The following is a 14,710-nucleotide window of genomic DNA, read 5'->3' as shown; positions in this document are numbered from 1 at the left end:
GTGGCCCGCTCACAGAACTCCCAGGTGGCAGGCTGTGCTGGAAAACTTGTCAAATCTCCTGGTGAAGCTGGGGTGTCTTTATAGTAAAATAATGTTTTGATGTTCTTTTGATATCTTCACTGAGCCCCGGTAGCTCATCCATCCATCAGTCAGTTGGCACTTGTAGTGATGTCAGTCTCTTGGCACATCTGTGTTCTCAGGATTGTATCTTCTCTTTCTCATATCATAGAATTATAGGATCGTAGAGTTGGAAGGGACCTATAAGGCCATCAAGTCCAACCCCCTGCTCGGTGCAGGAATCCAATATAAAACCTGTCAGGTATGCTTTACGTTGGATTCCTGCATTGAGCAGACGGCTATTCAGATGCCTCTTGAATGCCTCCAGTGTGGGAGAGCCCACCACTTCCCTAGGTAATTGGTTCCATTGTCATACTGTTCTAACAGTTAGGAAGTTTTTCCTGATGTTCGGGTGAAATCTGGCGTTCTGTAACTTGAGCCTATTATTCCGTGTCCTGCACTCTGTTTTCCTTTAATATACATTAAATAACCCCATCGTTTGCCACAGTGAACCTGCTATAGAAGAGATTTACAACGTCACACCCTGAAAGGGGCTGCAACCGCAGAAGAACCTGTCCTCATATTAGTGTACTGGCCCTTTAAGAGCCCCCCCTCCTTTTCCCAACTCCCTGTAGGTCAAGAATAGGCAGACGCTTTTGGTCACGTGTTGATGGCTAGAGAGATGCGTTCGTATCACGTGGAAGGGGCGCCCGGAGGATCACGTGGTGCAAGAGATGGCGGCTCCGGCGGAGCGAGAGGCGGGCGGCGGCGCCGAAGAGGCGTTTCTTACTTTCTACACGGAGGTAATTAGAGCCTGGACCGCTTTCCCTTGTGTTTTAAGCTCCCGTCCGCTTGAGGCTTTGTCCTGCCTAGGCCTTACGGGGTAGGCAGGCAGGTGTCTCTCGCACCGGCTGGGCGTTTTCTTTTGGGCCTGTTGAGGTCCTGGAAGGTGCCTACAGCCTCTGCTCCATCGTATGATGCGCCTTTCCCACAGTCGCTCCCTTTGTCTGCCTCCTTGAAGTAGAGGAGCCTTGTTTTTGGATGTTGCCTTGGGAAGTATGCTGAGTGGCGGCCGGGGCCGTCCTCATTGACAGCCCTGGGCTGTTTTGGCGATGGCTGTATGTGGTTGCTGTCCTGCGCATCCTAGCGAAATACAGGATCCATTTCCTCTCCACCCATCCCCTGCGACAGAAACCTTACAGTGGGGGAAGAAAAAGGGATACAACAAATATAGAGATAGGTTGCCTAAAGCAGGGATGGGCATATATCAGACGTGTGGTATCAGCTTCGTTGCTTTACTAGGTCCCTGAGATCCACTAAGGACAGTCAGGTGCAAAAGATATCCCACATGGAATTAAGAATTCTTAGTCTAGGGATTTGTTTTTGAGTATCAGGGCAGAGCTGAACTTAAAGTTTTTTCGTGCAGAAATACATTCCTAATTACTATCACTGCTTTGCTTTCTTTTCAGTAGTGTGTGTGTAATTTCGTATCATGATTGATACAACAATTAGGAGTCATGCATGTTTGCTGATCTATTTCAAATCATCCAGATATCTACCAGTAGATCCCAACCTAACTTCTGTCCATCTCTGGCCTAATGGTTTAAAGTTATTTATTTTGTATGAGCTATTTATACCAGCCTTGTAAATAAGCCAACAAAATTTACTAGACTGCAGAGATGTAGCCTGTGGTTGACTGCTCGCTATGGAGGAGGGAAAGCTAGGAAACTCAGGCTTCTAGCACCTTAGGAGGCATGGGGGGGGAAGTCTTCTACTAAGCGGATTGGTTGAGGATGGATGGATTGGTTCTTCTGTTCTCTGCCAGTTGGCTCCTGTGATTCCAGAGGAAGAGTCTTTTTTCTTCCCTGACTAGAAAAGAAACCTGGATGGTGGAAGAGGGGTGAAGCTGCCCTCTTTTTAGCAGCTCACTTACATGGAATTCCTGTCTTGCTTATGGCTTCTGCATGATTTGTTAATTACAAGGCTGTCTTAAAGTCTGTAGGCCTATTTCTGCTTGCCTGGGAGTAAGCCCCACTGAAGCTAGAAAGCTCCCTGTTGGCCTTTGAAAATACTATAATTACTATATTGCTGTGGTGGGGCTACATTACACTAAGAAGATAAAACTAAGGTGAGATTGTTGGAAAAGAGAAATACAGTCCTGAACATGTTCAGCTTCAGAGCAAGCTCTACTGATCTGTTTATTGTATCGATCTTGTCAAAGCTTACAAGTGACTAATGATTTTTTTAGAAAATCTGCATCACTGCTCTGCTGGAGTAACTAGTGCAGCAACAGTGGTGTGCCTTCTGGAATTTGACATCTCGGACCTTGATCCACATATTTGAATTCTGACATTTATTTAGTGCAGGACTGTGTGTACCTTACGATTGCACTGTACAAATGTAGAAACTGGTATTGGACACAAAATCCAGAATTCTGAGAGCATCTGCTTCCATTATAAATACCTTTACCTTGACTCAGTTTATCATTTGGCAGTATCTGATGCTGCGCCATCACTGAAGCCAAACAGATGTGGTGGACCTGGTTAGCCCTTTGGTAGGAGACCTCTTGGAACCCCGTGTAAGAGCAGGATGAGCTAATACATACACTGAAAAGCAGCTCTATGCTCCTATGAATTCACATACCAGTTTACATCGCCTTTGTTTTGATATCTGTTGCACTACAGAGAGAGTTCTGCCATGCACTACGTACTATTCAGTCATCTCAAAACATTTTTAATTTTTTACAGCAATATGAATTATTGTTTGAAACATAAACAGCTGCTTTATACTGTGTCAGACCATTACTCCATCTAATCCAGCAGCTCTCTAAAGTTTCATGTGGAGGCATCTCTTCCAGTCCTCTGACTCTAGATCCTTTTATCTAGAAGTGCTGGGAACCTTCTTCGTAGGGAGAAACATAGGAAGCTATCTTAACCTGAATCAGACCATTAGCCCATCTAGTTCAGTACTGCCTACACTGACTGGCAGCAGTTCTCCACAGTTTCAGACGGGAGTCTCTCCCAGCCCTACCTGGAGGTGCCAAGGATTGAACCTGGGACCTTTTGCATGCACAGCAGATGCTCTACCACTCCCTGGCATGTAAACCACATACTCGATCTCCAGTCTTTTAGCTCCTTCCTTGAGGGATTTTAAAAAGGGAAATACACATCTAATAGAAAAATCACAGTAGATTCACAGAGAGCTCTGGTGCATGTGTACTTCATATCACAGTCTGGGGGTGCTCTTTGTGTTCCATGTCCCAAATCTTTCATTTTCTGTGGAAGGGTTGAGAGCTGATTTTTTTCAGAAGTGGTTTCACCCTGGCCACCTTAAGAGTGTACAGAACCTCACCACTACTATTGAGGCATATACAGCCTCAGTGACCCAACTGTCCAGCCATAGCTTAACTGATTTAATAAGTCATGATGATCCAGTTTGAAGAGGGTTGTGTGAGTGTTACCTCTCCAAGTATCTTGTCCACGTCCTCAGGATGATCAAGCTGAAAAATATAAAAGGAAAACTGACCAGGTAGAACTTGTGTGACCAATGCAAGCAATTTTATCCACATGGTGTCTTGCAAATGGGTCACTATAGGCCTTGGAGGGCTATTAGCTGGAACCATAGTGGCCATTCCACAGTTGGAAGGGCTACTTTCATTTGTGGAAGGTACTGAGATCCATGGAGGAGGGGGGGCTGTTTTTGTCAATTCTTCCCCCCCCCGAAGCCACCTCTGCTGCCTATCATGCTGCCCCGAAGGTCCCCTGACCCTCCAGAGCAGCTTTTCAGAAGGCATGGCGTTGCAGGGAGAAGGGGGAATCGGTGAAAATTGTTTTCCCGCTGCCTTCCTCCATTGTAAGCAGAACTCCACTGAGTGCATGTCTGCATTCAACCCATAGTTACAGATTATGCTTTGGTGTTGGGTTCTGAAGATCACCTTTATCTTAAACTGCTCCTGCAACATGTGGTCTAATAATGTACATTTCTAACTATTGATGGCAGTTGTAATTTTTGCAGGTGAAGCAAATAGAAAAGCGGGACTCTGTTCTAACATCAAAAAACCAAATTGAGAGACTTACAAGACCTGGATCATCCTATTTCAACCTGAATCCATTTGAGGTAAGTCCAAGTATATTTTCATTAGTTGTACTACCACTGTAAAGTAAATGTACCACCTTCAAGTCGATTCCGACTTATGGCGACCCTATGAATAGGGTTTTCATGAGGCTGAGAAGCAGTGACTGGCCCAAGGTCACCCAGTGAGCTTCATGGCTATGTGGGGATTCGAATCCTGGTCTTCTAGGTCGTAGTCCAACACCTTAACCACTACACCACACCGGCTCTCTACTACCACTGTACCTCCTGGTTATTTGCTTGTGATTTAAAATGTGTCTGGGATAAATGATGTTTGTACATTTGTACAGAGCCTATCTTGTTCTGTATGACCCCTTATTAAGAGGTGTTATTTGCTTATTATGTGATTGGTGGACATGCCTAGTTCATAGGTAACCCTTTATTTCAAGCAGATAGAAAATGCATTTTCATACTTGCCTCATCAGTTTCCAGTCCCAGTAATTACTATATATATATATATATATCCTTGTATGTGAATGAATAATAAGACTCTTAGTTGTTTCTTGGAAATGAAACATTAAACTTCCAAGAAAACAACCATATTCTACTTTGTTTTAGGTGTTCTATCAAGGCTTGGCGTTCAGTGCAACAGAATACTAAGGCTAGTCTCCCCAATCCTTTTTTATCCACTCCTGAGCAAGTTGTGCCTTGATATCTAATTTGTCCTTACCACAGTAATTCTTCAGCTTTTCTGTTTTGCATTTGGAACTACAAGTGGTACCTACAACAAAATGTTGCAGCGTACAGTGCTCCTGTTTAGAGTGCCAGCCAACCATACTCTTTTCCAGGATATTCCATTTCGTTACCCACTCCACCCTGGTTTTTCATACAAACTTACAGCACACACACACAGTCAACATTCAGTGGCCACTGAGCACGGTCAGTTCTCAGTGGGCTGTTTTGGGATTTTTTCTCCTAGCCCCCCCCCCCCCAGTTTTTATACTTTTGCAAACCTTGGGGTTTTCCTGAGCCTGACGTTCTCTCTCTTATACATGAATGATACTGGCTACAAAACTATCTTCACTTAGAGAATGAGTTTGATATTTGTATATACGTTTTTTGAGACAGTCCTTTGTCAAGGAAGCCACTTCTGTCAAGTTTCCCAATCTCTGTACCAAGAAAGAAGTGCATGGCATTTTACATCCAATTTAATAACCAAAGATGTAATTTTGGAAAAGAGCATGAGTTTTTGGTAGTGACTTCTTACCATAGCACTGTCTATTGGGATGTAATTGTTTTGCTGAAGAAAGCCGTGTGTAGTTGCAGGAAGGCTCAGGATAAAGCTGCTTGTGTTTATGTGACTTTGGTCTCTTCAGGTGTTGCAGTTGGATCCTGAAGTTACAGATGAGGAGATAAAGAAAAGGTTCCGTCAGGTATGTTGCTCTCTTGTTTTAGTAACACAAAGGGTCTTGGAGCAAATCATGTGAGGAGAGAGAAAAGTGTTTGACCCTCAAAGACAATAGCTACTATGTCAGCAGGGATATGGCAGGCATATGAGAGCTAGTGTTTGCAGGGAAACAATGCTGGGTCTGACGTTGGGTGAGAGCTGCTCCTAAAAGAATATGGGATTTGTTTTTCCAGAGTGTGTTGTCAATGGCATAATTCTAGCTAATTTTGATTTCATGTCCTACTGATGATTAGGTAAGTGTGCATGTTCACATACATGTGCTTGGCCAGAGTGCTCTGTTTGTTAGAGAATTGAGCTAGTGTCATGGTGAATACAATGAGCTGTGAACTGGATAATCCCCAGTTCAAATTCCATTTCTGTCATGAGCTGACCAGGTAACCGTAGGCAAGCACATTCTTTTGATGAAGTACATTTGTAATTTTTTAATTGTATTTTACAGTTATCCATATTGGTGCATCCTGACAAAAACCAAGATGATCCTGAAAGAGCGCAGAAGGCATTTGAAGGTACCGCTCTGTTTTTTCCTATGCTCAAAGCTCCAGATGCTAGCATTGCACCAAATAGGTGTGGCTGGGTTTGATGCTAGAGAGGTGCTGGAAAGAGAGCTGTGTATTTGCTGCTCTGTTGGATCTGTAGAAGTGAACATGGCTTTGTTTCTCAAGCACTAATCACATAAGCAGTGTAGATTATTTAAGTTATATAAGTGTGCTGATAGAAATGTTTGGTTTGTCAGCTGTCGACAAAGCATACAAGTTGTTGCTGGACCAGGAACAAAAGAAGAGGGCCTTGGACGTGATACAGGCTGGAAAGGAATATGTAGAGCACATTGTAAGTACAATGGGTGTGTGACAGTCAGCCTGTGATTTGAGGGAGGGGATTGCGCTGCTGAGCCTGATGCCTAGGGAGGGGGTTCTCTATACTAAATGCAATTTTATATTTGCTGAGAGCCTAAGTGTTTGCTCGTAGTAGATCAAGTTTTAACCAAGCTTTTCCATATTTTATTCAGCCATGATTTTAATAAAGATTTACTGCAACTATAAATAGAATTGCATTTTATAAATGGGATCAGGGAGAAATGCCAAATGTAACTGTTGATGTTGCTTTTTTAATCTTTTTGAATTTGGTGAATGCTAGTTATTGTGCGGATGACTAATCTTAGATGTGTTGTAGACTCTTTCCATTTGTTCCTATGGAAGTCTATTAGATAATTCATTTTTTAATTTATCTGAAAATGTAAACTTATTTCAAAGCTGTTTTCTTAAAACTCTCCTAGGAAAATATATAACTGAGAAAGTTGGGGGGAAATTAGATTTCGTTGTTATGATCATTTCTTCCATATGTAATCCTGGACACAAGCTTAAGTGGGTTAAATTAAATTATTTAAACATTTTTACATGTGTACTGCTTTAGTTTGACCAGCCTATATCCCTTCAGAGCCTTTTGCTTCCACGTTGTTCACATTCTTGCTCTTGAACTGAAAGCAAAAAAAGCTTCTGAACTGTGGTGCTGTTTCATGCTTGAATATGTGAAGGGTGAGGTGGTTAGGGAGGGAATTAGAATGCTGTCCATTTCTCCATTCTTGTCACAATTTCCCACTGCTGTCTTTTATCTCCAGCCATTGATATGAGTTGGGTTGGCCCAAAGGCAGCAAAGTTATCTGGTACCAGGACTCAATCCTGTTAGCTGCAACGCTGGATTGCTGATTGATGATGATTTTTAAAAAGCGGAGTATTGCAGAGCTAGAAAATGAGCTTTGTTAAAAGTAAATGGGAAACTGATGGCTACTGAACTTGAACCCACGTCCCTAGCTACTTGTTTGTACCTTGATGACACATATCTAGAGGTAGGAGAAGTTACAGGGTTTCCAACTTCTGTTCACATCATAATCTTCTACGTGTCTTCTCAGAACGGTTGGGTTTAGGGGGGCTTGTGCCCAAACAAATGGGTATAAGATTGTAGTCTTAGGGAGCAGTCCAACTCACCCTTCCACTGGACTGGGGTGAATTGGATGCTGCGACAGAGATGAGGCTCCACCAGGAGCCTCTTGGCACCTCTGGGGTCCTCCAGGGACAGCCAGCCTGGCAGATGGAGGCCTGGTGGAAGACCCAAAATTGGGCGTTTTGAAGATGGAGAAGCTACAGGGGGGACTTACACAAGATCCTTCTCATTTTCAGACCCCTCCGCTGGATCCCGATCCCCCTTTGAACTCTGCCAGTGTAAAAAAAATGTTTTTAATCCCATTCAGGCCTATGGGGAACACTTACTCCCTGGAAAGCCTGTTGGCTGGAGTTGGTATTTTCCAGCTGGCTCGTACACATGGCTCCCGATGGAGCTGGCATCTCCAGAACGGGAGGAGGATCCCGCGTAGCTTTCTGATGGCTCCTCCTCTGCTGGCTAGCCGGCAGTTGGATTGCTCCCTTAGTCTCTCTTATAGCGAAAATCACTACAAACATATTTTTAAATCTTCCTGAAGTGTTGGAAGTTGTCACAGTATTCACAATGATCATATGGATTGTCTCCTTGTATTTGCATTTTAATATTTTTAATTTGGATATCCAGATAGGAACAAGTTAAACAGATTGGGGAAAATATTTTATTCAGTGCCCATGACAATGGTGCCTATGTTGATTGATCCCGTGGCTGTTGGAATGGACCACAGAGGTGATCCGAGTCCAAGGAATAGTGCAAATTCTTGGATTCTGTGAGATTTCTGTGCTTCTTACCTGTGATACTTTTTTTTAGGCAAAAGAAAAAAAGAAACAGTTAAAGAAAGATGGCAAATCAATCAATATAGAAGAGGATGATCCAGAAGTTGTAAGTTGGCTTGCAGAATATACTTGCTTTATGGGGCTGGAGTGTCCCAGTCTTGGGATGTACCCATTTTTTTGTGATTTGGGAGCAATTCATAACTCGGAATATCTGGGGCGGGGAAGTTTGTAATTACCTCCCCCAAAGCAACTTCTGTCTGCCATCATTTGGCTGTTCTGGCAGTCATGTCCAGGCCAGGGTTACTTCATTTGACAGCTGCCATGGTTCAGAGATTCAGCAGGAGAGTGGCGATTGGAACATCTGAAACCTTGAAGGGGGAGGCTTGTTAACACCTTTGCTCCCCCCCCCCAGCATTTTCTGAGTCATGCACCAGGAGCCAATAGGTGCAAGAGACCTTAGCAGTCTGGGTGAGGAAGCCTTGCCTTGTGAGGGACTCTTGGCGTCTTTATTGTCTGTGTCAGAGCTGGTTCCAGGATTGAGAAGGCCCTTTGCAAATCTGCCCTCTGGATCTCCTGTTACATTGATAGGCCCCCAGTAAACTTACCAGGTGGTGGGAAGTAACAGAACTCTTATGAGGGTTGGGCAGCCAGGGGGTTGTCTTCAGAATTTTCCCACACTGCTCTGGAGTGGTGCTACATGAGGGATGTTGTGGGACATTTAAATAACAACAGTTCCAGACCTGGTGCCTAATAAGGCCTAGCTGCCCTTGTTCCATAAAAACCAATACATCTACCTACCCACCCAGACCCAGCCACTTAGTGCACTGGGGAGTAAGAAATGAAGGGGGGTGCAAGTAATATCTCAGCAGTGGGTCCTGCCAGGTTTCTGGGCTCCCACATCTGTCTCCTGCTCCTGACACTGGGCCTGGTCTGTGTTACTGCATTTTCAGTACATTGTAAGCTGCTTAAGAGAACTTCATTTAGTTGGTAGTATGTAAATTGTCCAGATAAATAAACACATTTGTGAAGTCTGTGCACTCTCTCCCCTCCTTTGTGTTATTTGGTACTCCTTTCACTGCTGTCTGGTGAGACTTGCTGCATTTGACCGCACTTTTACAGGGCACAAAGTATGTCTACTCAGAATCAAGTCCTATTAAATTCAATGGGGCTTGCTCCCAGGTAAGTGGGGTTAGGATTGCAGCCTCAATCATCCTCCCCAAACTCAAAAATAAATTTATTCTTAATAATTTTACTACAGGATGATGCCTTGTATAAACATTTGTGAGATTCCTGTGGAACATACTAGTGGGGTGATGAGTTGGTAGAAGAAGTAGTATTTCAAGCCTCAGCCTCTGAAGGTTCAAACTAGAGTGTGCTGCAGTGTTATTTCTATGTATATGCACTTGCAGTTTCGGAGTGGGGGCGGGCAGGAGGTTTTGTTCTTAGCTTTCAGATTTTCAGGTTAAGGCTGTTGAATGAAAGGTTAAATTGCAATTGGGCTTTGTCATAGGCACTAAACCTGTGTTTTTTACAGTTCAAACAAGCAGTGTACAAGCAGACAATGAAACTCTTCGCAGAACTCGAAATTAAAAGAAAAGAGAGAGAAGCAAAAGAAATGCACGAAAGGTAGAAGGAGCAGCATCTCTTGTTTTTGTTGTGGCTCATATCAAGGCCTGTGTAGTTTGAAACCCTGGTGCATGTAGGCAGTGTCTGAAATTTGGGTTGTTACGGTTTTCTAAAAATTTAGGAGAACTGCTAGTGGGGTATTTTTATTTTATTAAGCATTTTTATAGCATATAACTCAATGAGCATCTTTACACATTCTCCCAGAGAGGTAGCTGTCAAATCTGTTGCAAGAGTCTTATGGCACCTTAAAAAAAACCTAATACATCTTATTGTAGCATAATAAGCTTTTGTTGACTAGAACCTACTTCATAAAATGCATGACTGTTATCCTCAGTTGGTTTTGTGATTGTATAAAATATATATCGCACACGAGACCTGCCTTTGTGTTTGAAATTGAAAAAAAGTGGGACGAAATGGCCATGAAATGCAAGACAATTCTACGCAAAGCTTCAGCATATGCAAGATAAGCACAGTGACCATTCAAAACAGTGGTAACAGGTGACAAGCATAATATTTTATAATGTGATTGGCTCATAAATCTTTTAAGATAAATAAAAAATAGCAAAACTAGGAATATTTTGTTGAGGAAGATTTGCTTTATCATATATTACTGATGACATGAATTGTGGCTGTGGTTACCTACTATAGATTTAAGCTTTGCTTGGATTGTCACAGACTTGTACTCTTGTATTTTACAGCCATTTGCCCCACTCCTCAAAATCTCCTTTTTTCTATGCCTGCGTGTACAAGCATATGCCATAATAAAACTCTTCATCTTTAAGGTGCCACAAGACCCTTTGTTGACCACAATGATAAGGTTACATCAAAGGACAGATATCTGTCTTGTGCAGCCCACATTGCTGAGCATGGATTTGAACATACATATTACATGTCCAAAATCTGTCTTTTACACCACAAACATTGAGGGTTGTAGAAGAAAGAGTATTACACTCCCCTTATTTCCAGGATGATAAGGTGGGCTGCAGTGTGCCTAATGTACTAGAAAAAGGAATAATATGGGGAGACAAGGAGAAAAGAGATACCTTAGGTTGCAAGAGAAATGAGCTCTCTTACATTGCGGTATCCAGATTGGGGCTCCAGATGGCAGTCTTTGTCTTACCAGTCATATAGACTAAGAGATCCAGTTTATCTGCTTACTGCCCTCTATTTGCTCTGAAACCAGTTTTATTTTATTTTTTTACCGAGTGTCTCTCTTCTGGGCAGATCTGAGTCCCCCATTTTATTGTCGTCCCCAGTACTCTGCAAAGAGCATCTTTAATTGCAGCAAGTGTCATATACACTAAGATGTCCACCCTTGTGTCCACAATGTTGTTTTACAGCAGGAATGAGTTGCTTCAGAGGGCTTCATACAAGACAATGTTGGTGGCTTACCAGTAATTGTATTGCACACCATTTTGCTATAAAATGGTGGGAAATGGAGGCCTGCCGTCCAAGCTGCTGTATGCAAATGCCTAATGTAGTATCAGTTTGTTAAATTTGCATCCTGTCCTTTGTCAAAGGCTTTGTATGGGTAATATGCTGTTGCTTTCTCAGAGGTACATAATCAAATTAAAAAGGGGTGTGGGGAGATGGATGGATGGTCATAGCAGGGAGATATGGATGGACATCATGGATGAGGAACCTGTGGCCCTCCAGATGTTGTTGGACTCTCAACTCCCATCGGCCCCAGCCAGCAAGGCCAGTGGCCAGGGACAGTGGGCGTTATAGTCCAGCAGCACCCACCCCTGGTATGCATGGGTAGAATTCCTTTTCCAAATTTCTTAGTTCTGTCTCCTGTGCCTTTGTCAAGGAAAGCATCCAGCTAACCTCATTTGCCTCATTCTTTTCCTTTATGTGGCCAGAACTGATCTTTCATCTCATACTTGCTCCCATTCCCCAGGACTATGTTGCCCACAGGGAATGCAGGGTTAATGTTTTGCTCCTTCGCTTCCATTCTAGGAAGCGGCAAAGAGAAGAAGAAATAGAGGCTCAAGAGAAAGCCAAGCGTGAGCGAGAGTGGCAGAAAAACTTTGAGGTAATTGTTCCTTTGCAACTCTGGATATCCCAGCTGAACTTCAGCAGTATAATTTTAAAGCGCAGTTATTTTCTAGTAAGTCCCACTGAACCCACTCAGGCTTGTATGAGTAAATATGCTTGGGATTGTGCTGTAAGGCTTGCATGAAGGGGTTGTAGGCATACATATATACCTTGCCATTTTTACCAAATTGCACAGCTTTGTTCTGGATAGGTTCAGCGTTCTCCACAAATTCAAATATACCCCAGCAATTCTGGAAGGCTAGGAAGATGCTTCTAGGTGTTCCTAAAACCATACAGTTCTGTGAGAAGGACTCTCTCCCTGCCCCTCCCCTCCTTTTTTTCAGTTGATGTTGTGAATCAGCTATCTCTGTCTGTGGCTCTCCAAACTCTCAACCAGCAGTCCTTTCCCCATCCCTTCGTTTCTGAGATCCTTTCCGTTGGAGATGCCAGGGATTGAAACTAGAGCCTTCTACTGCAAATCATGTGCTCTCTCACTGAGCTGTGATCCCTCCCTATATATCTTTCTGCTATGGGGGGCAAAGTTTGTGGGTGTTATGAGTAAACTGATTTTGCTTTGGACAGTAGAATTTGTGCTACTCCTTCTTCTTTCTTACTATCATTATCCTGCCCTTCCTCCCAAAGGAGCCCAGAGTTTATAGTCAGACCATCTCCATGTAGTCCACTATTATTTATTCTTTCAAAGTGTTCCATACAATGTCTCGTCCTGCTCACCTATCAGAGACGCTTCCACTCAGAGGTGGAGAACTGGATCCAACCAGCAGGTCAGATCATTATCTCTGTCTCACCTTTCCACTGAGCCAAGTTTGACAGTTAGGCATGTCATGTGATGTTACCATGATGTTAGGTGCCCCATCTCTTGCCTGCATGGACAATCGTCTGGTCATCTGTGCTTGCAAAGGGCTGTGCACAGGGTTTTGCAGGTGCTGCTGATCAGGTGCATCTTTATCTGCCCCACGCATGATAACATATATGCTGTCAAGTATGGGCCAGGTGGTCATGGCTTGGCATAAACAGCCTAGTAGTTCAAATGGGGGAGGCCTGGTGGGCCTGATTAGGCCAACAGGCTAGAGGTTCCCCACCTCTGGTTTAACTGGTTATGCCAGGGATTGAACGTTGAACATTACACATTCAAAGCATGTGCTTTTCAATTGAGTTGTGGCCCCTCCTTTTCCAACTGTCAAGAATTGTACTTGCTCAACTTAGAGCCCTTATGTGTGCAAGCCTAGCATATCAGAGGGTCAATGCTGGATTGCTGTCTGGCAACCTGTGTGAGAAGCTTATGAGACAGGATCTTGGGTTGCCTCCTTATGAAAGATTCTCCAGTTACCCCAATGGGCATCCCTAGTCCATATTAGACAATTTGAGCAGAATGCCAGGGATTTAACATCCTCAGGTGCTAGTGTCTTGGGAGAAAGGCTAGGAGTACTGATGTATTCCAGATGCATAGAAAATCTTAAATGAGAAGCTTATGAGGTTTGGTTATTAAGCTTTGATACACAACAATTTTCCTAGTGAAAATATGGTGTGAGTCATTTCAGGAAAGTATTTAACCACAGATGATACGGGATGGTTGGAAACTGAATGATTTGGAGAAAGCAGAGGCACATTGCAAAACTAAGTAGGGACCTTAGTTATTGGCTTGGCAATTTGGGGGCAGGAGGAAGGAAGTGTCACTTTGTTTCTAGCATATAAGGGTTTCCTGTTCTCTTTGTGCAAGCCCTGCCCCGTGTTACTAAGGCAGACTGTACAATCCTTTCCACCAACTGGCCCTTTTTGTGATTTGACGCCCTTTCCCTGCTTCTGGAGACTTCTTGGGGAACATTTCCACTTGGATACACACAGGAAATTAAAACTGTGGCCTCAGTAGCTCTTATTGATTGGTTCCTCTGTCATCTTGCTCATATCCAGGAAAGTCGGGATGGACGTGTGGACAGCTGGAGGAATTTCCAGGCAAATACAAAAGGGAAGAAAGAGAAGAAAAATAGGACCTTCTTGAGGCCCCCCAAAGTGAAGATGGAGCAGCGTGAATGAGCCTGGCTTTTATAGGCTCCAGTGGACACTCATATCATTGCCACATTGAACCCTTTCTTGCTTTTCCTGTAGGATCTTTATTTTCAGTATGATTGAACCTTGGTCTGAGTATTTTCTGTCTTCTGCACGTTTGCCCTGAGATTCATGGCGTGATGTCCAGGGCCAAACCTACTGCACTTAGAACACCTGGCTAACTTAGAAAGACCCTACCGTAACTGCTGTTGCATTTACTTGTCTTCCCCCCGTAAGTTAATGTTCTGTATTGCAAGGATATTGCTGTTCAAATCACCGTTAAACCTAACTTGTAAAAGTGTCCAGCTGAGGCAAATGCTGAAAATGGTCATCTGGGCCAGTTGTCATGTTTTTGCCTGCATCAGTTTCCACTTGGCAGTAGTGAGAATTGAGCCTGAAATAGAGATGCATAGTTGGACTTCACAAAAGTTCCCAACTCAGTTACACAGAGGAAAATTTATCCCTTGGCTCTGACTCTCAGCTGGAAACTCCTGCATTCCAGGACTGCAGATGAGTAACTGGCCTTCTAGACTTCCAGACCCCTCTTTGTAAATAAAAAGTCTTGCATTGGATATTCAGTTAGTGGCAATGTTCTGTATGTAAAATAAATTTTTACCCAAACACTTCTGATGTTTCTTAGTTGCTCCTGAGATGTGAGGTTTGCCTGTTCTCATAACTT

At 43.4% G+C, this 14,710-nt stretch overlaps 1 protein-coding gene across 1 annotated transcript; it reads left to right on the top strand.

The window, feature by feature from the left end:
* Positions 1-729: 729 nt before the first annotated feature.
* On the top strand, positions 730-14,655 carry DNAJC8 (DnaJ heat shock protein family (Hsp40) member C8). The gene is made up of 9 exons (XM_061597349.1): positions 730-860; positions 4,072-4,173; positions 5,505-5,561; positions 6,036-6,102; positions 6,330-6,424; positions 8,339-8,410; positions 9,839-9,930; positions 11,890-11,965; positions 13,897-14,655. The coding sequence occupies exons 1-9, from the start codon at positions 792-794 to the stop codon at positions 14,017-14,019; spliced, it is 753 nt and encodes a 250-aa protein (XP_061453333.1). The 5' UTR covers positions 730-791; the 3' UTR covers positions 14,020-14,655.
* Positions 14,656-14,710: the final 55 nt, after the last annotated feature.

The sequence above is a fragment of the Rhineura floridana genome, chromosome 15, assembly GCF_030035675.1.
Source record: "Rhineura floridana isolate rRhiFlo1 chromosome 15, rRhiFlo1.hap2, whole genome shotgun sequence".
NCBI classification, from domain to species: Eukaryota; Metazoa; Chordata; class Lepidosauria; order Squamata; family Rhineuridae; genus Rhineura; species Rhineura floridana.
The sequence above is the reverse complement of the archived record's forward strand: the minus strand, read 5'-3'. Positions and strand labels throughout refer to the sequence as shown.